Here is a 26904-nt window from a genome sequence, read left to right as displayed (position 1 = left end):
GTGGCGACTAGGGGCTTTTCACAGTAACTTCATTGAAGCCTACTTGTGACAATAGGCGATTTTAATTTTAATTTCATTCAGATAACACTGATTTGATGCCAGTGCAGCCATTCCTGACCTTGCAGCTGAAACTAACGTCTGGAAGGAGTACTGTTCCACATTCAGAAGGCATGAAATGTTAACTGTTTCTCTCCAGAGACTCTGCCTGATCTGCTGGATATTTACAGCATTTTATCTTTCGATTTAAAAGTTTGCATAAACATCACAATCCGGTCCCAGTTTTGGGGCGATCCAATTTGGCCCCCTAAACATAATCCTTGACACAGTGGTGGGCACTCTCGCCTTATTCCAGATCTTGAGCCAGACTGATATTATGGTGCCATACTGTGGGCTACTTCTTGGAGGAGCCATTTTGATGTGATGTGCGCCCACTCAGCTGCACATAAAGTTCTATGGCATTATTCTCCCAAAACATACGGATTGGCAAGCAAAAGTAATTGGAAATATGTTAGCATGTATTTGTCACTGAATTGAATGGGCCAAAGTATTTCTTTCAAACTTTTTGTGACTTAGAATATGACGAGTCAACAAATGGCTGATGCACAAGATTTGAGAATGTGTCTTTTTTTGAGGAAAGCGGTTTCATGGCAAAAAGCTTGTCTAACTGTAGCCGGGATACTCCGGCCTGGAGCCTAAGTGCTGGCACTATTTGTGCATGGGGAAGAGCACACTTTGGGCAGACGACCTGATACAGACGTCTGGTGTTGGCCCCAGCCCACAATGCAATTCCTGCCCCCCCATCCCCTGATGAGAAATTGGGGCATTTTCCCACCCCCGACCACCACGGGAATCGTAGGTTCCCCCCTTTCCCCCAAAGCACGCACGCATGAGGGTGACCCGACCACCCCCCCCCCCTTAGAAGAGGACCCCTATCAGAGGAACCCCCCCCCCTCCCCAATAACTTATTTTTCTCTTCTGAAAGCTCTTACCTCCTATTGATGTGGTGAGGAGCTGTCAATCATAGCAAGAGTGTTTATTAACATTGTGGTAGCATAAAAGCAGGGTAATTGAGATGCATTCAAGCGAGAAGGGAAAGGAAAATAATCAAACACCCTAAGCAGCTGTGTAGGAACCAGGAAAACTGTCAATAACTGGCAAGTGAAAGGTATTGCTGTGTGAAATTGAATGGATGATTTGCATTTCAAAGGCTGGCGAGGGATTTGAAGCCTTTTCAAGTGTACTTGGCTTTCAAGGAAGCATCTGACACCTGTAACAGCTGCTGCTTAGGGAAGGTAAAGTGAAAAAACAATGATTTCTCACTCTACTGCCTTGCCTGCTGTTCAGCTTTCCGGCAGAGGTGACTGATGGGGGTCTCTAATGGAGGGGTTGGTGGTGGAGAGGGGGTCAGGGCATTCTCATGTGTGCTGCTGTGGTGGAGGAGGGTGGAGAGGGCCTTCCAAAGCACTTTGGGTGGCCACCTAGGTTATGCACTAACCCCCTTGACCCACCTTGGGGTCCACCGTGTCAGGGTCACACTTGGGCAAACCTGCACCAAAGCCCACCCGTAGAATCTCCCACTGTTGGGGTCGGTACATAACCGTGCTGGTGGGAGGAGGGGGCGGCGTGGTGGATGCATTGGGCTTCCAGTCTATGAATCAAATCGAAATGGATGCACCGGGGCGGTAAACCTGTTTTTTCCCTTGACACTCCATTTTCCGCCCAATCAGGAATCCCGATTGGAGTGGCGTTGAGTGGAGAATTCCAGCCTGTGTGTATAATTTTAGAACCAATTTTTTAAAAACCTAAAGAAGTTATATACGCTAGAGCAAAAACTGCTTTTAGGTATCATTGTTACATCTCTTTCACTACTTGTATTGCAGCCAGTGGTTTAGCATCCTCAGCCAAGTTCGAGGATCAACTGAGCAAGAGATTAGAGAAATGCATGATGAGCAAGCAAACCCACAAAATGCAGTGGTGAGTTCTCTGTTCTTCTCTGTCATTGATGGGAAAAAGGATTTTGTTTTGGCAGTGTTTGTTAAAAGGATAGGTGATTTAGCACAAAGGAGTTGGGCTAGATTCTCCATCCGCATGATCCTCCATGTCGCTGGCAGCGCACTCACCCCCGCAGATTTCCTGACGGCGTGGGGGTGCCCACAATGGGAAATGCCATTGGATGGTGGGACAGAGGATCCCGCTGCCGGCGGGGGAGCGCCGCACCAGAAAATGTGTGCGGCTGGACGGAGAATCCCGCCCGTTACCTTTCTATCCACTACTTCACATTGTATTTGTAAAATACTGCACTATCACTTTAAAGAGCAGAACATTCACTTGTCCCTTTATTTAGTAATGACATCAGTCTACTTGTGAAGATTGCCTTTGGTTCGTTTTTGTAAGCCAAATTGTGGATCTGATCTAAAAGAACACAAGCTTAATTTCATTATGACTCCGCAGCGGGCAAGTGATGAGAGGATTCCCTAAGCGTCTTGAAGGTTCTTTCACACTCCTTTGCAAGAGCATGGAAAGTTTATAGAATCATAGATTAATGACAGCACAGAAGAAGTCCATTTGGCCTGTCATGTCTATGCTGTTCTCTGCAGGAACAATTCACCTATTGCCACTGCCCCATCTATTCCCATAGCCCTGCCAACTTTCCTTTTAAAATAATGATCAAATTCCCTTTTGAATGCCATGATTGAATTTGTCTCCACCTTGCAATCCACACTCTAGCCACTTGCTGCATAAAAAAGGTTTTCTTCATGCCATCATTTGCCAATTAACGTAAATTTCTTTCCTCTGGTTCTCAATCCTTCCATTAATGGGAACAATGTCTCTTTACCTACCATGTCAACATCCCTCATGATTTTGAATATCTTTATCAAATCACTTCTCAACCGTCCCTTCTCCAAGGCCAATGGTGCGAACGTCTCCAATCTTTCTACGTAACTGAAGTTCCTTATCTTGGGAACATTCTCATGAATCTTTTCTGTCACTTCTCTGATACCTTCTTGTCCTTCCTAAAGTGTGGTGTCCAGAATACTTCAGTTGAGGCTGAACCAACGTTTTATACAGGATTATCATAAATTCCACTTTCTATACACTTTGTGAATTGTTCTCTCAACTACCCGGCAACCTTCAATGATTTGTGCACAGGCCGGCACCCCCTTTAGAACTGTACCCTTTATTTTTCATTGTCTCTCCATTTTCTTTTTCCCAAAATGAATCAAATCACACTTGGCAGAATTAAATTTCAGCTGCCGCTTGCCTGCCCAGTTCGCCAACCCATCTTATGTCCTTTCAAGTTTAACACTATTCTCTGTTATTTCCTGTCACTCGGCCAATTTTATCTCCATGTTACTACTGTGCCCTTTATTCCATGAGTTGCAACTTTGCTGACAAATCTGTTGTGCGACACTTATCAAATGCTTTTTGGAAGTCCATGTACAATACATTTAGTACCACTACCCTCATCAATCTCTGATGCCTCATCATAAACCCACACAACAGAGTTAAACACAACCTTCCCTTAACAAATCCATGCTGGCTTTCCTTAATTAACCTGCATTTGGCCAAGTGACTATTAATTTTGTCTTAAATCAACATTTCTAAAAGTTTCCACCACCAAGGTTAGACTGTAGTCGCTGGGATTATCTTGAAACCCTTTTGAGAACAAGGGTGCAACATTTACAGTTCTCCAAACCTCTGGCACTATCTCTCTATCCAAGGAGGATTGGAGAATTATGGCCAATTCCTCAATTTCTGTCCTCACTTCCCAGAGTATTCTTGGGTGCATCTCATCCGATGCTGGTGTCTTAACAAATTTAAGTACAGTAGAACGATCCAATACCTCTTCCGTATCAATTTTAAGGAAATCAAATGCCTGAACTACATCCGCTTGCACTGTGACCTGAGCAACATATTCTTCCTTGGTAAAGACAGAGGCTTTTTAGAGGCTATTTATTTGGTACCTCAACTATTCCCCATGCCGCCTTCTGTCAATCCCCGTTTTGCTTCCTAATTGACTTCACTCCTCTTACCATCCTTGGCTAAGAGGGAATCTGCTAAATTTGAATCTGTGTCTGTGTTAAATGTGAATCTGTGTTAAATTACTAGTTATAAATAACTGGTTAGTCAACAATTAATTAATTAATTAGAGTTAGAAATGGAGTTTAGTGCGATGCAATGCTTCAATTGTCAGGTGTGGGACATCTGTGACGCCGCAGGCTTTCTGGACAACTACATCTGCAAGAAGTCCACCCAATTGCAGCTCCTCACAGACTACATGGATCGGTTGGAGAGGCAGTTGGATGCATTTAGAAACATGCAGGCGGCGGAGAGCGTCATAGGCAGGGGTTTTAGAGTCACACCCAAAGAGCAGGCAGATAGATGAGTGGCCACTAAAAGGGGCAGGCAGTCAGTGCAGAAATCCTCTGTGGCTGTCCCCTCCATATACCATCTTGGATACTGTTGTGGGGGAGAGCTCAGCAGGGGAAAAAAACAGAAGCCAGAACAGTGGCACTACAACTGGCTCTTGTTGCTCAGCTAGGGAAGGCAAAGTGCAAGAGAGCGATAGTTACAGGGGACTCTATAGTAAGGGCACAGATAGGCGCTTCTGTGGACGTAAAAGAGACTCCAGGATGGCATGTTGCCTCCCTTGTGCCAGCGTCAAGGATGTCTCTGAAGGTACTAACGACATAGGCAGGAAGAGTGATGAGATCCTGCAGAAGGAGTTCAGGGAGTTAGGCTGTAAGCTAAAAAGCAGGACCTCTAGGGTTGTATTCTCAGAATTACTCCCTGTGCCACGTGGCAGTGAGGCTAGAAATAGGAGGATAGTGCAGTTAAACTACTGGTGGTGTAGGAGGGATGGTTTCAGATTTCTGGACCATTGGGATCTCTTTCAGGGTAGGTGTGACCTGTACAAGATGGACGGGTTGCATCTAAACTGGAGGGGCACCAATATCCTGGCTGGGAGGTTTGCTCGAGTCACTCGGGAGAATTTAAACTAGTATGGCAGGGGAGCGGGAACCAAAATGTGAGCTTAGAAGGTGTAACAACTGAAGGGGAAATAGAGAACAAAAATAAGAGAACAACATCACCCTGTCTGCTCAAGGGCAATTGTCTGAATTGCATTTGTTTCAATGCCAGATGTATATTAGGTAAGGCTGATGAACTTAGAGCACTGATTAGTACTTGGAACTATGATGTTGTGGCTATCACATAAACGTGGTTCAAGGAAGGTCGGGATTGGTAGCTGAACGTTGAAGGATATAGATGCTTCAGGAGAGATAGAGGGGGTGGAGCAGATGGTGGAGGATTTCAAAAGATGGGATGTGCTGCCACTCTCGCTAGTGGGCAGTGTACAGTCGGTTAAAATGATGGTCCTCCCGAGGTTTCCCTTTGTGTTCCAGTGCCTTCCCATTATGATTACCAAGGCCTTTTTTAAATGGGTAGGTAGGAGCATCATGGGTTTCGTGTGGGCAAATAAGACCCCGAGGGTAAAGAGGGTGTTTCTGGAGCGTAGCAGGGACAGGGAAGGCTGGCGCTGCCGAATCTGTGCGGCTACTATTGGGCAGCTAACGTGGTGATGATCCGTAAGTGGGTAATAGAGGGAGAGGGGGCGGCGTGGAAGAGGTTGGAGATGGCGTCCTGCAGGGGCACGAGCCTGAGAGCGCTGGTGACGGCACCGCTGCCGCTTCCGCCGACAATGTACACCACGAGTCCGATGGTGGCGGCAACGTTGAAGATCTGGGGCAGTGGAGACGGCATAGGGGCGAGGTGGGAGCCTCGGTGTGGTCCCCGATTCAGGAGAACCATCGGTTCGTCCCGGGAAGGATGGATGGGGAGTTTCGGAGCTGGCATCGGGCAGGGAATAGAAGAATGGGGGACCTGTTTATAGATGGGATGTTTGCGAGCCTAGGGGCGCTGGAGGAGAAGTTTGGGTTACCCCCGGGAAATGCGTTCAGGTATATGCAAGTGAGGGCGTTTGCGAGGCGGCAGGTGAGGGAATTCCCATTGCTCCCGGCACAGGGGATTCAGGACAGGGTGATTTTGTGTGTATAGGTCGGAGAAGGCAAAGTTTCGGCGATCTATCAAAAGATGAAAGAAGAGGAGGAGGCCTCGGTAGAGGAGTTAAAGGGCAAATAGGAGGAGGAGCTTGGGGAGGAGATAGATGAGGGTCTGTGGGCTGATGCCCTGAGTAAGGTTAACTCCTCTTCCTCTTGCGCCAGGCTCAGCTTAATACAATTTAAGGTTATTCATAGAGCGCATATGACAGGGGCGAGGTTGAGTAGGTTCTTTGGGATGGAGGACAGGTGTGAGAGATGCTCGGGAAGCCCGGCGAATCACGTCCACATGTTCTGGCCGTGCCCGGCACTGGATGGGTTCTGGAGGGGTTTCGCGAGGACTATGTCCAAGGTGGTGAAAGTCCAGGTCAAGCTGAGCTGGGGGTTGGCACTATTTGGGGTAACGGATGAGCCGGGAGTGCAGGAGGCGAAAGAGGCCGGTATCCTGGCCTTTGCGTCCCTGGTAGCCTGGCGGAGGATCTTGCTATTATGGAAGGACGCGAAGCCCCCCCAGTGTGGAAGCCTGGATAAGCGACATGGCAGGGTTCATTAAGCTGGAGAGGATAAAGTTTGCCTTGAGAGGGTCTGTGCAGGGGTTCTTCAGGTGGTGGCAACCGTTCCTAGACTATCTTGCGGAGCGTTAGGAGGAGATCAGCAGCAGCAGCAACCCAAGGGTGGGGAGGGGGGGTCTCTTTCGAGGGGGGTATTTGGGTGGGTGGGGGGGGGCTTCCCCAAGGGTACCTTTGAATGTCATTTGGGGGGTTGCTATATACGGGGGAAACCCAATGTATAAGTTTTGAATTATTTTCGATTGTTGTTGTTTGTGTTCTTTTTTCTTTTTGTTACGGGGGGGGGGGGGGTTTGTTAAAATTTTGTTGGAAAATCCGAATAAACATTTTTTTTTAAAAAGGAGAGATAGAGGGGGATGTAAAAGGGGTGGGGGAGTAGCATTACTTTAAGGAAAATATTATAGCCGTACTGCGGGAGGACACATCGGAGGGCTCATACAATCTGATTGCCAATGAGGCAATCTGGGTAGAGCTCAGGAACAGGAAGGGGGCAATCACAATATTGGGGGTTTATTACAGGCCCCCCAACTGCCAGCGAGAGATAGACGAGCAGATAGACAGATTTTGGATAGGTGCAAAAGTAACAGGTTGTTGTGGTAGGGGATTTTAACTTCCCCAATATTGACTGGGACTCACGTAGTGCTGGGGGCTTGGATGGGGCAAAGTTTATAAGGCGTATCAGGAAAGCTTCTTGATGCAATATGTAGATAGTCTAACTGGGGAAGGGGCAGTACTGGATCTGGTATTGGGGAATGAGCCTGGACAGGTGGCTGAGGTTTCAGTAGGGGAACATTTTGGGAGTAGTGACCATAATTCCGTAAGTTTTAGGGTTCTTCTGGACAGGGATGAGGGTAATCCTCGTGATAAGGTGCTAAACTGAGGAAAGGCAAATTACGATAACATTAGACAGCAATTGAAGAATTTGGATTGGGTGTGGCTGTTGGAGGATAACTCAACATCAGACATGTGGGAGTCTTTCAAGTTGATTCGGATTCAGGAAAGTCACGTTCCTGCGAGAACGAAGGATAAGTATGAAAGGTTTAGGGAGCCTTGGATAACGAGGGATATTGTGAACCTCATCAAATTGTGGCTGTTGTACGGTCTAGAAGGGTGGGAATAGTCAAAACCCTTGAGTATAAAGAAAGTAGGAAGGTATTTAGGCGGGAAATTAGGAGGACTAGGGGGGGTCATGAAAAGTCCTTGGCAAGGAGGATTAAGATGAATCCCAAAGCTTTTTATTCAAATGTAAAAAGCAATAGGGTGGCCAGGAAAAGGATTGGACCACTTAAGGACAGTGGGGAGAGGGACAGTGGGGAGAATCTATGTGTTGAGCCGGAGGAAATGGGTGAGGTACTAAATGAATACTTTGCATCAGTATTCACCAAAGAAAAGGGGCTGGTTTCTCCGGTCTTTAGAATCATAGAAGAATCATAGAAGTTTACAGCATGGAAACAGGCCCTTCGGCCCAACCAGTCCATGCCGCCCAGTTTTTTACCATTAAGCTAGTCCCAGTTGCCCGCACTTGGCCCATAACCCTCTATACCCATCTTACCCATGTAACCATCTAAATGCTTTTTGAAAGACACAATTGTACCCGCTTCTACTACTACCTCTGGCAGCCCATTCCAGACACTCACTACCCTCTGAGTGAAGAAATTGCCCCTCTGGGCCCTTCTGAATCTCTCCCCTCTTACCTTAAACCTATGCCCTCTAGTTTTAGACTCCCCTACCTTTGGGAAAAGATGTTGACTATCTACCTTATCTATGCCCCTCATTATTTTATAGACCTCTATAAGATCACCCCTAAGCCTCCTACGCTCCAGGGAAAAAAGTCCCAGTCTATCCAGCCTCTCCTTATAACTCAAACCATCAAGTCCCGGCAACATCCTAGTAAATCTTTTCTGCACTCTTTCTAGTTTAATAATATCCTTTCTATAATAGGGTGACCAGAACTGCACACAGTATTCCAAGTGTGGCCGTACCAATGTCTTGTACAACTTCAACAAGACGTCCCAACTCCTATATTCAATGTTCTGACCAATGAAACCAAGCATGCCGAATGCCTTCTTCACCACCCTGTCCACCTGCGACTCCACCTTCAAGGAGCTATGAACCTGTACTCCTAGATCTCTTTGTTCTATAACTCTCCCCAACGCCATACCATTAACTGAGTAGGTCCTGGCCTGATTCGATCTGCCAAAATGCATCACCTCACATTTATCTAAATTAAACTCCATCTGCCATTCGTCGGCCCACTGGCCTAATTGATCAAGATCCCGTTGCAATCCTTTGATGCGGAAATCACGTTCGGCAAACGGGTGGAGAATCCAAGTTTATGAAAGAATATTGGGCGCCGATGCTTTCGCGATGCTCCGCCCCTTTCAAAGCGGCGTATTCGGAGAGTACGCCGCGCCACGTATCGACGGCCTCGGGACATTGCCTGAGGCCCGCCCCCCCCCCCCCGATGCTCCGTCCCCGACCAGCCGAGTTCCCAACGGCGTGGGCCTCTCATGGTCTCACCTGTTGGGGACTAGGCGTGGTGGCTTTGGACTCAGTCGAGCACCGCCACAGTCGGGGGAGGGCCGATCTGTGGGCAGTGGGGGACATTATTTGGGGCTGGGGGCATTGTCGGGAGGTGGTCCAGGGCGCGCAAGACGGCGTGGGGACATAGCCCCAGAATCGGAGAATTCAGCCCAAGGACTTGGTGGAAGATGATTCTTAGGTGGGGTGTGTGGTAGTCTGGGACATGTTGACATCAAAAAGGAGGAGGTATTGGGTCTTTTAAAAGATATTAAGGTAGATATGTCTCCTGGGCCGGATGGGATTTACCTCAGAATACTGAGGGAAACAAGGGATGAAATTGCTGGGGCCTTGACTGACATCTTTATATCCTCATTGGCTACAGGTCAGGTCCCAGAGGACTGGAGAATAGCGAATGTGGTACCGCTGTTTAAGAAAGTAGCAGGGATAATCCAGGAAACCATAGGATGGTGAACTTCACGTCGGTAGTAGGTGAATTATTGGAGGGAATTCTCAGGGACAGGATTTATACCCATTTGGAAACAAATGGACTCATTATCGATAGACAGCATGGTTTTGTGAAGGGGAGGTCGTGCCTCACTAACTTGATCAAATTTTTTGAGGAGGTGACAAAGATGATTGATGAGGTTGGATGTTGTTTACATGGACTTCAGTAAAGCCTTTGACAAGGTGCCTCATGGCAGTCTGGTACAAAAGGTGAAGTCACACGGGATCAGAGGTGAGGTGGTAAGATGGATACAGAACTGGCTCGGTCACAGATGGCAAAGGGTAGCAGTAGATGGGAAGGTTTTGACTAGTGGTGTTCCACAGGGATCTGTGTTGGAGCCTCTGTTGTTTGTGGTATACATAAACGATTTGGAGGAAAATGTAGCTGGTCTGGTTAGTAAGTTCGCGGATGACACCAAGGTTGATGGAGTGGCAAATAGTGTTGAAGATTGTCAGAGGATATAGATAGGTTGGAGACTTGGGACAGAGAAATGGCAAATGGAGTTTAATCCAGGCAAATGATGTGGGCAGCACGGTAGCACAAGTGATTAGCACTGTGGCTTCACAGCGCCAGGGTCCCAGGTTCGATTCCCCGCTGGGTCACTGTCTGTGCGGAGTTTGCACGTTCTCCCAGTGTCCGCGTGGGTTTCCTCCGGGTGCTCCGGTTTCCTCCCACAGTCCAAAGACGTGCAGGTTAGGTGGATTGGCCATGCTAAATTACCCGTAGTGTCCATAAGGGTTGAGAGGGGTTATTGGGTTGCGGGGATAAGGTGGAAGTGAGGGATTAATGTGGGTCGGTGCAGACTCGATGGGCCGAATGGCCTCCTTCTGCACTGTATGTTCTATGTAATCTATGTATGTAAATGTGAGGTAATGCATTTTGGTATGTCTAACATAGGAGGGGAGGACTTCCGGTGGCGTTTGCGAGCGGGTCGGCCGCATCGAGAGGAGCTCCCACCAATGGCCACCATTTGCGGCGCTTTCGGGGGTTTCCCTGATTCCTCGCTCTCTTCCCCCCCCGATTATTGTCGGCCTTTGGGGCCGTCCCGGGCGTCAAGCGGGGCCAGTTTGAAAACCGGCGAGGAACCCCGCATGGGTGTCGGGCGGTTGGGGCCGAGGCGTCGGGCCCAGTCCGCGCGGAGGTCGGAGTAGCAGGGGCGGAGACAAACGGAGGTCGAGGTGGCAGGCCCGAAGCCAGGGCTCGATGTAGGTGAGATGTCCCACATCGAGTGGCTCCTGCCTAGAATGTTGTAAGAAGACTGAAGTCCGGCCCCATTGGAATTCTTGAGGAATACGAAAAAGAAGAGAAAGAAGTTTTAAAGAAACGTTGTGAAAGTTTTTTTTCTTTTTTTGAAGGAAGAATTTTTTGGTTTTTCTATTTAAAAAAAAAAAAAAAAGGACGGAAAGAAGGGGGGAAAAAAAGGAAAAATAATAAGTCGTTAAAGAATGCGAAAAGCAGTATTGAAGAAGGCAGGAAACGTGGGTTCGCAATTGAATGAGATGACCAGCAAAACCGCTGACAAGATGGCGGATGCCGGACCGCATGGTGGGGCTGCACTACTTAAGGTGGAGAAGATGACCGAGGTGATGGCTGTGGAGCTGGAAAAGCAGTTTGGGGGGCACATGGAGGCTTTGAGGAAGGAGATGGCGGTTGCATTGAAGTCATTGGTGGAGGAGATAATCGCCCCGGTGAGGGTAGCTGTGGCAAAGACATCGGCCGAGGTGAGAGAGCAGGGTGAGAAGATGAAGGAAGTGGAGGAGGCTGTGTCGCAGCACAGCAACCAGCTCACCTCGATGGGGGACGAGCTGCGGAGGGCGTGGAGGTCAACAGAGGACTCCGGGCAAAGCTCAAGGACTTGGAAAACCACTCGAGGCGGCACAATCTGAGAATTGTGGGCTTGCCCGAAGGGACAGAGGGCCCAAGGCCAACAGAGTACTTCGCTAAGAAGTTGGCGGAGTTGATGGGGGAGGGTGAGAACCCCTCCCGGTACGAGCTGGACCGAGCTCAACGGTCATTAAGGCCGAAGCCTTTTTTCTTTCTCTGGGACTGGGTGGGAGGGGACGGTATACCTTGGCGCCACCCGCGCTAGCTAACTAAAGTCGGCTAGTGAACGGAGGTGAGAGGAGGGCTGCGGACATTGGAGCCTGGTTAGTAGATTTTGATGGGCCTATGAGGCGAGCAAGGCGGGGGGCAGGGATTGATGCTGGGAGATGTTTTTTCGAGAGGAAATGTAGGGGAAGTTTTTGAAAGGGGGGGAGGGGTTCGGTGTTAATAATGGATAGGGGCGGGTCAGGCTCATGGGGCAGGGCCCGGTGGTACAATGATGGTGGATAAGAAGTGTGGGGGGGGGGGTGAGAGACCCCCAGTTAGGATAATCACGTGGAACGTGAGCGGGTTAGGAGGTCCAGTCAAGGGTGCTTGCGCATCTTAAAAGTTTGAAAGCCGATGTAGCAATGCTGCAGGAGACTCACTTGAGGGTGAAGGACCAGGTGAGACTTAAAAGGGCTGGGTTAGTCAGGTGTTTCACTCTGGATTTGAGGAAGGGCTCGAGAGGTAGCGGAAATGGTCAGCAAAAGAGTACGCTTCCAGATGGAGAAGATGGCAGATCAGGGGGGTAGATATGTGATTGTGACAGGGGCGCTGGAGGGGAGGTTAGTTGCGCTGTTAAGTGTATACGGTCCCAATTGGGACGATGTGGGATTTGCAAAGAAGGTGTTTGGGGCCATCCCCGACATGGACACACACAAACTGATAGTGGGGGGGGGACTGGAACTTGGTGCAGGAGCCAAGGTAGGACAGGTCACGGACGCGCTCGCTGGTCTCATCAGGGGGGGCGAAGGCATTGGCTGGGCTAATGGTGGAAATGGGAGGGGTGGACCCTTGGAGGTTTCTGCACCTGAGAGAACGGGAGTACTCGTTTTTCTCAGCAGTCCATAAGGTATTCTCACGGATCGACTTTTTCGTTCTGGGGAAGGTTTTGCTGGCTGGGGGAGTCGGAATACTCGGCATTTGCAGTGTCAGATCATGCTCCGCATTGGGTGGATATGGTACTGGAGAAGGGGGTAGTGCAGAAGCCGGGGTGGAAATTAGATGTGGGACTTTTGGGGGACCAAGTGTTCTGTGACAAAATTGAAAAGAAAATTGAGGAATATGTAGGTTTCAACTGTATGGGTGAGGTGTCGAAGGCAGTTGTCTGGGAGACTCTAAAGGCGGTGGTGAGGGGTGAGGTAATTTTGTTTAAGGCGAGGGTGGACATAGAGGAGAGGTTGGGCTGGGAGAGGGTAATAGATGAGATGTTGGAGGTTGATAGGAGTTATGCAGAAGATGGGGACCCAGCGAAGCTGGAAAGGAGGAAGGAACTACAGGCGAGTTTCGACCGACTGTCCACCAGGAAGGCAGTGCGCCAACTGAGACGAGCAAGGGGTGCAGTTTACGAACATGGAGATAAGGCGGGGTTCGTGAGCAGGCCACGGCCTGTTAGCAGGTCAGCTCCGGAGGGAGGCAGCGGCAAGGGAAATTGTTCAGGTGAGGGACAGGGTAGGGAAGTTGGTGGTGGCCCCGGATCTGATTAACAAGGTCTTTGAGGAATTTTATGAGGTTGTACAGGTCAGAGCTGCCTGGGGGAGACCGGGAGATGCAGGATTTTCCAGATGGGTTGGAGTACCCAAGGTTAGGGGAGGGGGACAGGGCTACATTAGAAGGAGCGATAGTGGAGCAGAATAAAGGATGCGATTGGGAGGATGCAGTCGGGGAAGGTGGCAGGGCCGGATGGGTTTCCGGTGGAATATTATAAAAAATTCAAGGATAAGCTGGCACCCCTGATGGTGGGGATGTTTGAAGAGGCGATAGGGAAGGGGGTGTTGCCACAAACTTTGGGGCAGGCATCGATTTCCCTGTTGCTAAAAAAAAGATAAGGACCCGACAGAGTGTGGGTCGTATAGGCCCACATCACTTCTGAATGTGGACGCAAAATTATTGGCGAAGGTACTGGCGGGTAGGCTGGAGGAGTGCCCCCCGAAGGTGATAGGTGAAGATCAGACGGGGTTCGTGAGAGGAAGGCAGCTCTTTTCAAACGTTAGAAGGGTATTGAACGTTGTTGTGGCACTGGCGGAGGGGAAGGAAACAGAGGTGGTTGTGGCATTGGACGTCGAGAAGGCGTTTGACCGGGTAGAATCGGGGTACTTGATGGCAGTTCTGGAGTGGTTTCGGATTGGACCAAGATTTGTGAACTGGGTAAAGCTTCTATGTAAGGAGCCGAGGGCGAGTGTCCGCACAAACATCAGCTCGAGATACTTTTCTCTCCACCGTGGGTCTAGGCAGGGATGTCCTATGTCCCCCCTCCTGTTTGCACTCGTGATTAAGCCATTGGCCATCGCATTAAGAAGTTCAGGGGTATGGAAAGGAATAGTGCGGGGGTGGATAGAGTATAGGGTGTCCTTAAATGCCGATGACTTGCTGTTATACGTGTCGGAACCGAGTGTGTCAATAGGGGGAATATTGGAGCTGCTTTGAGTGTTTGGGTCTTTCTCTGGGTACAAACTAAATCCAGACAAGAGTGAGTATTTGTGGTGTCTCGGCCGGGTGTGGGGGCAGGGGTGGGGGGGGGGGCTGTCATTCCGTAGGGCAGGGACAACTTTAGGTACCTGGGGGTGCAGGTTGCCTGGGAGTGGGGGGGGGGGGGGGGCCGGTGGGCTCTGCAGGTACAACATTTCTAATTTGGTGGGGAGAGTGAAGGCAAGGTGGGATGTCACTCTGTCACTGGCGGGTCAGGTACAGGCGGTTAAAATGAACGTGTTGCCGCAATTTCTGTTTATTTTTCAATGCCTGCTGATTTTCCTGCCAAAGGCTTTTTTCAGAGAGATTGAGGGAAGAATTACGTCGTTCATATGGGGAGGGAAGGTGGCCAGAGTTAGAAAGGTGCTGCTACAGAGGGGAAGGCAGGCAGGGGGTTTGGGTCTTCCGAACCTGATGTATTACTACTGGGTGGCGAATGTGGAGAAGGTGCGGAGCTGGGTCAGAAGGTTTGATTCCCAGTGGGTCAGAATGGAGGAGAGTTTGTGCAGGGGGTCAGGATTGAAAGCACTAGCAACAGCGCCGCACCCGATAGCCCCGGGGAAGTACTCGGGGAGTCTGGTAATAATAGCTTCATTGAGAATTTGGAGGCAGTTTCGCCAACGCTTCGGGTTGGGGGCAGGCAGTTTCGCCAACACTTCGGGTTGGGGACAAGGTCAAGGGAAATGCTGATTCGGGGGAACCACAGATTTGAGCCAGGGAAGTGGGATGGAAATTCTCGGAAATGGGAGGAGAAGGGGATTAAGACACTAAAAAATTTGTTTCTAGGGGTCGGTTTGCAGGATTGAAGGAGCTGGAAGCGAAGTGTGGGCTGGAGCAGGGGGAAATGTTTACATACATGCAGGTTCAAGATTTTGCCAGAAAGCAGTGTTTCTAACTTTTGGTTGGTTCAATTGGCTCTGTTTTATAACCTTTGCTCTAGAGTCGGCAGATATCCTTATGATACCGCCACGAGGTTCAAGTTCAAGTAATGATCAATAACTCAACACACCAATTAGTAAGATTCAAATCAAAACACATTTATTATACACAGTAAATCACTACTCATGCATAAACTCTGCTTTCTAGGCTATTTCTATAACTAACATGCCTATACTTAGCTTCGGACTGGCCCACCAGGTCAGGGGAACAAATGGCCTTTCATTCAGGTCCTGAGTCTGCGGGATTCAAAAGCTGGTATAGACTGGTAGCTCGGAGCGCCTATCTCGTAGCAAGCGTTGACTTGAGACTTACTTGCTTGGAGGCAATAAGATAGGTCACTGTCAAGGGTTGGTTCAAGTTGCTAAGTGACCCTGCCAAATAAGGATGATTTGAACTTGGGGGCTTTACTTTATAGTCCCCAGGGGCTTCCCGCCCTTCGGGGCGGACCCCGTACCTGGTTCCAAGTGATTGGACTACTTTCCGATCACTTGGATCGATTTCTCCAATACTGGAGTTGTTCCCTGATCGCTAGGTGGTCCCTAAATGTCCGTTGGCCTTCCTTTGTCTTGGCTCCTGCTGGCGCCGAGGAGTCTGGCTTGGCTTTATTTACCTTAACTGTTGCCATTGTGCCTGGGAATCGCCCATTACTATGTAGATGGCTGCTACATTACTATGTAGATGGCTGCTACATTACTATGCAGATGGCTGCTGGTTTCAGTGCACGTTCCAATATACATGATTTCTGTATTTGCTAGTCTTTGCCTGTGTTGGCTGAATTACCCTTCAGCCTTTGCGGTTCTCCATTTTAAGTTGGGAAGTGGCCAACTCAGGTGGCTACAGGAGATACAGAGCTTCCCGGTGGAGCCGGCTTCCACATTGCTGGAGGAGGTGCTGATGACAGCGGGACTGGAGAAGGGGGTAGTGTCGACGGTTTACGGAGCTATTTTGGAAGAGGAGAAGGCACCACTGGAAGGGATCAAAGCAAAGTGGGAGGAAGAGTTGGGAGAGGATATGGAGGAGGGGTTCTGGTGTTAGGTGCTCCGGAGAGTGAACGCCTCCACCTCATGCGCGAGGTTGGGGCTGATACAGCTGAAGGTGGTTTACAGACCACACCTCATGAGGGCGAGGATGAGCCGATTCTTTGAAGGAGTAGAAGATGTGTGTGAACGTTGTGGGGGGGGGGGGGGGGGGTAATTTCTAAAGTGTTGCACGTGAAATTGGACCCGGGCTCCCAGGAGGCCATATTCGGGGTGTCGGACCAGCCAGGGTTAGAAACGGGTGCAGAGGCAGATGTTGTAGCCTTCGCCTCGTTGATCGCCTGACGGCGGATCCTGATAGGTTGGAGAGCAACCTCTCCAGCCTGTGCCCTGGCGTGGCGGAGGGACCTGTTGGAATTCTTGACTCTTGAGAAGGTTAAGTTTGAACTGAGGGGAAGGATTGAGGGGTTCTACAATTCATGGGCATTTCAATTATGCACTTTCAAGAACTGGATAACATCGAACATTAGTTGGGGCGGGTGGGTGGGAGGATTGGGGGGAGGGATGCTGTGTGTGTTAATGGTGACGATGGGTGATCCCTGATTCCTTTTTGTCATTTGTTTGTGTGAACATGTGGGCTAATGTTTGGGGTTTGGTGGGAGGATGGGATCGTTGTTATTGATATGGGGATTGACATATTTATTACTGATGATTGTTTATTGTTGGTGGGTGTAAATCTGGGAGAAAATGTGAAAAAGGAGGAGAATAAAAAATATTTTTTTTAAAAAATAACATAGGAGGGGAAATATACAGTAAATGGCAAAACTCTTCGGAATATAGAAAGTCAGGCAGATCTGGCCGTACAGGTCCACACGTCTTTGAAAGTGGCAACACAAGTGGACAGGGCAGTCAAGAAAGCATATGGAATGCTTTCCTTCATTGGATGGGGCATAGAAATTGGCAAGTCATGCTACAGTTGCATAGAACCTTGGTAAGGCCGCACTTGGAATATTGTGCACACTTCTGGTCGCCACACTACCAGAAGGATGTGAAGGCTTTGGAGAGGTTGCAGAGGAGGTTTACATAGATACATAGAACATACAGTGCAGAAGGAGGCCATTCGGCCCATCGGGCCTGCTGTAGTATAAAGAGTCAAAGGTTCTGCTCCTTTTCCACAAACACCTTTATTTTACTTTAACAGACTCTGCACAAAACTCTATCATCACATCACCTGACACAAAGGCCACCTGAAGCCTCTTTACATATCCGTGTCAAATATTGGATACTTAACATAAATGAGACAACTAATTGGAATGTCTCTTAACCCATGACTTAACCCTTCCTTGGAGAAAAAAAATAATTAGGTGAAAACAAAATTACAAGAAACTCAAAAACACACGCAATTTCCCCCCTTTTTCTTTCATTTTTGGAAGAAAAAAACCAGTCACAGAAACATTCATTAACAATATCCAAAAGTTTCTGTGAGCTAGCCCCTCTTTTTGTAAGACAGTCTGACAATTGATAGCTACTGTCAACCCATTTAATGTTTGCTACGTACCCTCTGTCCGACATCTGCTTCGAACTTGGCGATGTCTATCCTTAACCTTTTTTCATTGACACTTTTTGTAGAGTGCACTTTGGGATCATTCATTTTTGTACTCCACTCTAAGACATCAAAACTCACGTCTAGTCTAGTCTCTCTACCTAACCAATTCAGTTGAAATGAAAAATGAAAATCACTTATTGTCACAAGTAGGCTTCAAATGAAGTTACTGTGAAAAGCCCCTAGTTGCCACATTCCGACGCCTGTTCGGGGAGGCTGGTACGGGAATTGAACCGTGCTGCTGGCTTGCCTTGGTCTGCTTTCAAAGCCAGCGATTTAGCCCTGTGCTAAACCAGCCCAATTAAACTTTGCAGTTGCACTTTTTCCATCTTTGAAACCATTGCGTGTTTTGTGAAACCTGGCCACGGCTAATTGCTATTGGGCTGATGCTTTCCAAATAAGATTGCTGACGTAAAGTTGCCCCTAACTTAGTCTGTCCGATTTCCAGTCCAGTATATTTAAATGCACCGGAAGCCTGACTTCATACCCTGAATTCTTTCCTCAAATCCGAGATTATAATAGCTTCGAAATCACTAGTCCCACCCCACAAAAAATCATCGACATGCATCATAAAGATGCCAGAAAGATTTCCTTTATAGTGCCAGTAAAACATTGCCGGATCTGCTTTCAACGGGCAACAACCTAACTTTAACAAAACTGACCAAACTGAAAAATATCAGACTCTAGACGCATCATTTATCCATATGCACATTGGTTGAACTTCCAGAATACCCCTTCTGCGTTAGCTGCCTCTTTAGGAGGACGGAGAAAAATGTCTCTCTGGAGCTGATGCCCCTGCAAGAAGGCAGCTTTTATATCTATAGATTTGCATTCCCATGCCTTTGTGGCTAATAGAGCCAAGAAGATCTTTAGAATAACCTTTCCTGCCGTAGGTGAATCTACCCTTAAATCCTGATCTTCTAAGTTTTCTTCAAATCCCCTCGCCACAAGCCTGGCCTTTGCCTTATAAGTTCCATCCGGAAGAACCTTTTCCGTGCAAATCCATCTGTGGGATAGTCCCCTATCCGGTACTTCCGTGCATACCCCAAATTCACTCCAACTATGCAGTTCTTGCTGTTTGGCATCTTTGATAACTTTTTCATCTAACTTACTGGAAGCCAGCAAAATCTCATGTGCAGGTGGGCTTCTAATCCTATTAGTATTCGTAGTCTTACTCATGTTCCGAGACCTTGATAAACTACGTCCCCTCTGCCGCCTGGAATTTTGCCGGTGGGCCCATTCCTGTCCCTATCCATTTTTCCACGATTTGATCCAGAATAACTCTCTTTTCTTTACTTCGTACAATCGTTGATTGACTAAATCTGGTTGCTAAATCTACAAATTGCAAAATAAATATATTATTGGCTTTATCCCAGATCTTAAGGTCCATGGCCACAATGTCGTTAAAATCCCTGGCCAAAGGTAGGGTTACTATCGGTCGTGCTGGTGTCCTTCTGTACTTCCTACAAACCTCACAGCGATCACTAACCTGTTCTATTAGCTTAGTATAGTTTGCATCCCTTACCCCTGCATCCATTAATAAATTTTTCAGCTTCCAAGGAGACTGATGCGCAAATTGCCGATGCAGTTTTAATACAACAAGCTAAAGTCCCATTTTCAATTGCCATTCACACATCCATAACAACTGTACTTGAAATATTATTTGTCAGTAATGGAATACAATAGTGTCACAACTGTGTAAATTGAAAGTCCACCGTCTTTCCCAAAACGGTTGCCTTATCCTGTTCCATATCCAGTTTCATGTGTGCTTTCTTCATCGACGGTCTGCTCAGAAGCAAAGGTATCTCACTTGATACAACATCCGTGCTAATGAAATGATTCCCTCCACCAATATTGCAAGGGATCACCACTCTTTTCAGTGACTTCAGAGTATTATCATCCTAAACCTGAAACTTGTGGAACTTTCAAATTCCTTAACCATGTTACGATTTTCAGCATTCAAAGATTCCAGGTGAGATTTTAACCAATCAATTCCACACACAGTAGATGTGCAGCCACTGTCCAATGCAGCACATTGAAAGATTCTGCAACCAACACCTCCATTACCGGCGTAAAACTGCTTGTTAATAGGACAGTTCCTTCTTTCTGGTCACTATCTTTTTCCATTTCTGACTCTTCTATGTCATGTGTTGCTTCAAACACTTTATTATAACGTGTTGGACAGTTGAAAGCATAATGGTATTGAGAGTCACATCAAAAACATTGATTTATCATGCCCCGTGCATTTCTGGAGTTCATCTTCCTATTGTAGGTTCTAACTGGGTTTCTGTCTTCATAATTTCCGGGTCCCGATCTCCTTCTTGGAACCTGTTTGTAGCCGTACGATTTCGCCATCCTGTTAGTAGTGTATCTTCCATATTCTGCTTTATTGCAGAATATTTGGGTCATCAGATCCATCGGAATCGAATGTTTCCCCAGAAACCTTTTTAAAGCTTCTGTCATCTGCTCGAATAAGGTTGAATAAGGTATCCTTATCCGCAAACTGAACTCCGGTCAAAACCAGGAGCCTATCCATGTTGCTCACTCTAGCAGAGTCAAGTAATTTAAAGGCCAACACAGACTGTGGAAATTCCAGGTTGTGTTTCTGCAGCCTTTTATATAATCTGCCAAATTCCATTATATAGTCTTCAATGGCGAAATCCTCTATTTTCCGGAACCTATCAAAATCCGACCATGCTTCTTACGCACTTAACAAGTCATCCTTCTTCTGAGTCTAACTCTTCCAATTCCAGCTCAGAAAACACTTTGCTCTGGATTTCACTGTCATAAGGTAGAGAAAGAGCCAATGCCATAACTTGTTTTCTCTTTCCCAAGGCAGTTACCTTAGTCCACATAACTACTGCACTTCTCCATTGGTCGTACGATCCCCTTTCAGAAAATAAGGGTTGTCATAGCCAGCCATCTTTATCCTAGGTTCAGCCATATATCTTTGTTTTGTTTTTTTTTCTTCTCACTCACTCCTTGGTTTGGTCTAGAAAAGTTGTATCTTTCATCCCTTCACATATGCACAGCAACCATCCTCTGCTACCTTTGTTATACGTTTAGCTGCTGTTGTACAAAGAGTCAAAGGTTCTGCTCCTTTTCCACAAACACCTTTAATTTACTTCAACAGACTCTGCACAAAACTCTAACATCACATCACCTGACACAAAGGCTACCTGAAGCCCCTTTACATATCAGTGTCAATTATTGGATACTTAACATAAATGAGACAACTAATTGAAATGTCTCTTAACCCATTACTTAACACTAATCACTGTGCCACCGCATCCTACTAATTATGGTTACTCTGGATCTCCTTGCCAGCATAAACCTTATGATACAATGGTTACTGTCTCTTAAATGTTCTTGTCCAGACACTTGTTCCATTGTCCTAACTCATTCCCAAGAACAAAGTCCAGATGTGTTTCCGTTCTCATTGGACAGGAAACACACTGAGGTCGAAAATTCTGCTGAAGGTGGGGTGTGATCTTCCCAAAAGGAAACAAAGTCCCTGAGCGAGCGTTTTTTGCCGCATGTTTACTGGAACTCGCAGTGCCGAGAAACACATGGGTATACAACGCACCTCGTGTTGAATAAGGGGCCTAAACGGGGAATTTGCTGTCAAGGCAGCACATGGCCCCGTTTTTCACAACAGAGCGCTCTGACCGCTGGAACTTATTTGAGAAATAGGAGAGATTGAAGGATAGATCTTGGACACTAAAGGTAAAAATGCAGGAGCAGGAAGCAAAGTCAATGCAACTGATTTCTTGGTTACGATTAGAATTGAAGCAAATCAGAAGGATTGTGATGTGGTCAATTATGTCAAACGCTGCAGACAAGTCAGGAAGGATTAGGAGGGAACATTTACCTTTGTCATATTCACATAGGATGTAATTTGTGACTTTGGTGAGAGCTATTCCATTAATGTAACATGGAGAAAAATCTGATTTGAGGGATTCGAACAGAGTTTCAGAAAATATCGGAATAGATTGGGGAGGTGACAGCACATTCAAGGACTTTGGAGAGGAAAGAAAAGTTGGTGATGTGACAGTTTGGAAGGATGGTGGAGTCATCTCCATCTTAAATGGTAGACTTAATAGAATCCCGACAGTACAACTCATCGAGTCTGCACCGACCCTTCGAAATACCACCCTACCTATGCCCAATCCTCTGACCCCACCAGAAGAGGCAATTTAGCATGACCAATCCACCTGACCTGCACATCTTTGGACTGTGGGAGGAAACCGAAGCACCCGGAGGAAACTCACACACACACGGGAGAATGTGCAAACTCCACACAGACAATCGCCCGAGGTCGGAATCAAACCCGTGTCCCTGGCGCTGTGAGGCAGCAGTGCTAAACACTGTGCCACCGTGCCATCTCTGGAGAGAGAAACAAAGTTAATGTTTTGAGTCCAATATTATTGTTCTTCGGAACCTTTATGTGGCACCTTATCGAATGTCTTTGAAAATCCAAATACATGACATCTACTTTTCATCTTTGTCCAGCCTGCTTATTACATCCTCAACAATCATACAATCCCTATAGTGCAGAAGGAGGCCATTCGGACCATCAAGTCTGAACTAACCCTCCGAAAGAGCACCCTACCAATGCCCATTCCCCCACCTTAACCATGTAACCCCATAACCCCACCTAACCTTTTGACATTAAGGGGCAATTTATCACGGCCAATCCATCTACCTTATGCATCTTTGGACTGTGGGAGGAAACTGGAGCACCCGGAGGAAATCCACACAGACACGAGGAGAAAGTGCAAACTCCACAGAGACAGTCACCCAAGGCAGGAATTGACCTGGGTCCCAGGCACTGTGAGCCAGCAGTGCTAGCTGTTTCACTAGCAGAGCCACTGTGCCGCCCCTAATAAATTTGTCAAAAATTATTTCCCTTTCCCAAAACCATGTTGACCCTGACTAATTGCAGAACATTTAGAAAATCAAAATACAAAAACATCCTTAATAATAAGTTTCCACATTTTCCCAGTGGCAGATGTTAGACTAACATGCCTTCAGTTTCACCCCCTCCCCATGGCCCATGTTGCTGGGGGCCAGGAGGGGTAATTGGATGATCAGGTTTGTGGGAATAGGATCAAAGGAACGCGAGGTGAACCTCATGGATAAATGGAGCTCCGAGAATGAAGATTTTGATGAAAATTGTGAAAATATTTAAATCTAAGGTTATAAATCTTTGTTCAGAATGTTCATATCCAAGGCCAGATGTTGCCCATTTATATGAAAACAAATTATTTTTTTCTAGGGTACATTGGATGTAGGTATGATCGACTCGGTCTGTGCTTCTGATTGTCCTGACAGGTAATTGTTTGATGCCCTTTCCTAACAAATTTCAGACACTCCTTGATTTGAGTTTCCAGGACTGTCATTGAGCAGAATCTTTGTGTCTTTGAAAGAATGATTCCACAAGCAACTAAGGCGAGTCCTGACCCTGGTGGTCTGAGAATCCCAACTGCCTGCATGCCCTTCCTGGAGTCAGCCAATTAAGAGGCCACTATCGGGATTACAGTCCAATTAGGTACAGTGGGTGGTACCCATGAATGGGAGAGCCAATGGAAGCACCCAAGACAGCCAGTAGAGATGGGCGCTGCCAATATAGGAGGAAGAGAGCAGAGGTGCCTTTTGCACTTGTAAATAAGTGTGGCCACAGCTGCCAGACCTGTCACTGTGGATGGGAAACCTGATAGCCTTCCACTGGGCATGGCTGAGCAGTCCATCCTGATCAGGCACCCTGTAGCCCACTGAGTAACCCTACCAGTAGCAAGGGCACCACCACCTGAATATCTCTTGCCATCATGATTGTCCCCACGATGTAGGGACCCAGTGGTCCCAGCCTGATTCGCTCTGGTGGTTACAAGCCCATTTATCTTCACTTCAGTCCTCCTTATTAGCTCCTGCTCTGTGGCTTGCTGCAGACCCAAGAGTGGCCACTGATCCCGATGGCACTGATAGGACTGGAGAGCTGCCGGCTTTCTGGTCAACAGCTCTTGGAGGCAGGACATCTTCCTTCAGAGGGGCGGAATCCATGACTGGAAGCAATTAACATCCTGCTCAACGTAAAATATGGTTGTGGCTCCCATGGCCGGCAGAGGTGGGGCAACAGCTCACCTAAAACCACAGAATGGAAAATGAAACCCAGCTGTTAAACCATTGTCATTTCTCTGTCACGTGTCTTTTGCATTGGTTTATTGGTAGATTTCTCATATGTCAACTAATCTTAGTTTCATCATTGTAATCAGACTTGAAAGACAGTGGGAATTTGAACAATTTTCAGTTGAACCAAAGATGTGTAAGCTTCATTATATGGAGACAAATTAATTTCTGTGTTTTTAAGGTGTATTTCGGAAAACTATCATAAATGTGGATTTCTGAATTTGAAAATGTCTATTGACAAGGAGGGCGATGAAAAGATTTGGTTCCATGGACTAGCAAAGTGGAAATAACTATATTTCTGTAACACCAGAACATTCTATATAATCTATCCAAAATATCATCAAACATAACCAGTGAATCTTCATTATAGACCCAACTCATTCGTGATTATTACTGCAAATCGCATCTTGCACTGCAATGCAGATACACCAGAGGAGATGCATCACTGGATAACATTACTGCAAAGGGTCAAGGGAGACACAAGAGTGGAAGGTCAGGAGTTCATTGTCAGAGGTAAGAATGTGCCCAACTAAGATCTTATAAGAAAGCAATGATTTATCTTGCTCTCTGTTATGACCCCCTTGGAGGCCAAGAACTGTGCTTCATTCGATTTCCCCTTTACACAGCTGAGTATGAATTCCCCTGGTAATTGGGGGTGGGGTTTCTCTGTAACACGGGAAATCCATACAGTGTAAAAACCCTGACCTGGGTGCCGGTCAGGGAGCGTGGCCCTTCGGGCAGAGTCGTCGTAGTTTAATTATTTTGTGTGTACCATAATAAACCAGTTGTTTGAGGGGCATGCACAGAGTGGATAGTCAGAAGCTTTTGCCCAGGGTGGAAGAGTCGATTACTAGGGGACATAGGGTTAAAGTGCGAGGGGGCAAAGTTTAGAGGAGATGTGCGAGAAGGTGCAAGGGGCAAAGTTTAGAGGAGATGTGCGAGGGAAGTTTTTTTATACAGAGGATAGTGGGTGCCTGGAACTCGCTGCTGGTGGAGGTGGTGGAAGCAGGTACAATAGTGACCTTTAAGAGGCATCTTGACAAATACAAGAATAGGATTGGAATTGAGGGATACGGATCCCGGAAGTGTAGAAGGTTTTAGTTTAGACGGGCATCATGGTCGGCGCAGGTTTGGAGGGCCGAAGGACCTGTTCCTGTGCTGTACTTTTCTTTGTTCATTTCTACTTTACCGTGTGTTTCTGTTGTCTCTCCCAATAGAGTTCTACACTCTTGAGAATTAAATTTGCACTTTATTTTAATCTGATTTTACTTTGCCATTTCGAACTGCATTAAATGGCAGTACTATAACCATAAGATATGCTTTCTAGATGTGCTTACAGTGTCTGATGCAATTCTATTCAAACATAAAGTTCATTACAACACTTTTCTGCAAAAATCTAAAAACTATTTTAACTTCTGAAGTAATGTGAAACTATTTGGAAGCCTTGTTCGTGCAAAATTAATTTTTAAAGATTCGGGGCCGGATTCTCCGTCCCGCCAGCCCCGTTTTCCGCAGGGCACGCCCCCGCCGACAGCGGGGTTCTCCATTCCTGCAGTCGGCCAATGGGGTTTCCCATTGTGGCCATCCTACGCCGTCGGGAAACTCGCTGGCATGGATGCGCTGTCGGCAGACTGGACGATCCCTCCGAAGGGCAGCATGGTAGCACAGTGGTTAGCACTATGACTTCACAGCAATCCCAGGCTCGATTCCCAGCTTGGGTCACTGTCTGTGTGGAGTCTGAACGTTCTCCCCATGTTTACATGGGTTTCCTCCGGGTGCTCCGGTTTCCTCCCACAAGTCCTGAAAGACGTGCTGTTAGGTAATTTGCACATTCTGAATTCTCCCTTTGCAGTGTTAACGTAAGCCTACTTGTGACAATAAAGATCGTTATGACAGACAATTCCGCTGTAGATTTTAAGTAAACTTAAAAACTCCATTTCAATTTGCAACCCATGCAGATGTGTGCAGCCAATATACTTGTATTCAGAGCCAAGCTGCCACAAGAAATCTGACTGAACAAATTATTGGCATTTTGAAGCATTGCCTGGGTTGCTCTGGAGGAGCTCTGCACTACTTCACAAATTTGGATTTGTGGTGGTATATTGCATGCTACACATAGAAACATAGAAAATAGGATCAGGAGGAGGCCATTCAGCCCCTCTAGCCTGATCCACTATTCATTATGATCATGGCTGATCAACCAACTCAATAGTCTAATCGGGCTTTCCCCATATCCTTTGATCCCCTTTGCCATTAGTGCTATATCTAACTGCTTCTTGAAAACATACAATATTTTAGCCTCAACTACTTCCCCTGGTTACGAATTCCGGAGAAGACCACTCTCCGGGTGAAGAAATATTTTCTCATCTCAGCCTTAAATGGTCTACCCTGTATCCTCGGACTGTGATCCCTGGTTCTGGACACCCACCATCAGGATCAGCCTTCCTGCAATTATCTTTTCTAGTCCTGTTAGAATTTTATAAGTATTTATGAAATCCCCCCTCATTCTTCTGATCTCCAGCGAATATAATCCTAACTGTTTCAACTTCTCCTTATACATCAGTTCTGCCATCCCAGGAATCAGTCTGGTAAACTTTGCTGCACTCCCTCTAGAGCAAGAACATCCTTCCTCAGATAAGGAGACCAAAATAACACACAGTATTACAGGTGTGGCCTCACCAAGGCTCTGTATAATAATACGGGAGTTGGGACGTCTTGTTGAAGTTGTACATGACGTTGGTACGGCCACACTTGGAATACTGTGTGCAGTTCTGGTCACCCTATTATAGAAAGGATATTATTAAACTGGAAAGAGTGCAGAAAAGATTTACTAGGATGTTGCCGGGACTTGATGGTTTGAGTTATAAGGAGAGGCTGGATAGACTGGGACTTTTTTCCCTGGAGCGTAGGAGGCTTAGGGGTGATCTTATAGAGGTCTATAAAATAATGAGGGGCATAGATAAGGTAGATAGTCAACACCTTTTCCCAA

The 26904-nt window shown here is 47.0% G+C and overlaps 1 protein-coding gene across 1 annotated transcript in view; it reads left to right on the top strand.

Annotated features, from left to right (window-relative positions):
• myo10 (myosin X) overlaps positions 1–26904 on the top strand; it is a 366827-nt gene that overhangs the window by 185107 nt on the left and 154816 nt on the right. The window contains exons 23-25 of the mRNA XM_072509536.1: positions 1881–1974; positions 23008–23063; positions 24286–24428. Of these exons, the coding sequence (XP_072365637.1) occupies positions 1881–1974; positions 23008–23063; positions 24286–24428 (293 nt within the window). The remainder of the gene's footprint in view (positions 1–1880; positions 1975–23007; positions 23064–24285; positions 24429–26904) is intronic.

The sequence above is a fragment of the Scyliorhinus torazame genome, chromosome 6 (genome assembly GCF_047496885.1).
Source record: "Scyliorhinus torazame isolate Kashiwa2021f chromosome 6, sScyTor2.1, whole genome shotgun sequence".
NCBI classification, from domain to species: domain Eukaryota; kingdom Metazoa; phylum Chordata; class Chondrichthyes; order Carcharhiniformes; family Scyliorhinidae; genus Scyliorhinus; species Scyliorhinus torazame.
The sequence above is the reverse complement of the archived record's forward strand: the minus strand, read 5'-3'. Positions and strand labels throughout refer to the sequence as shown.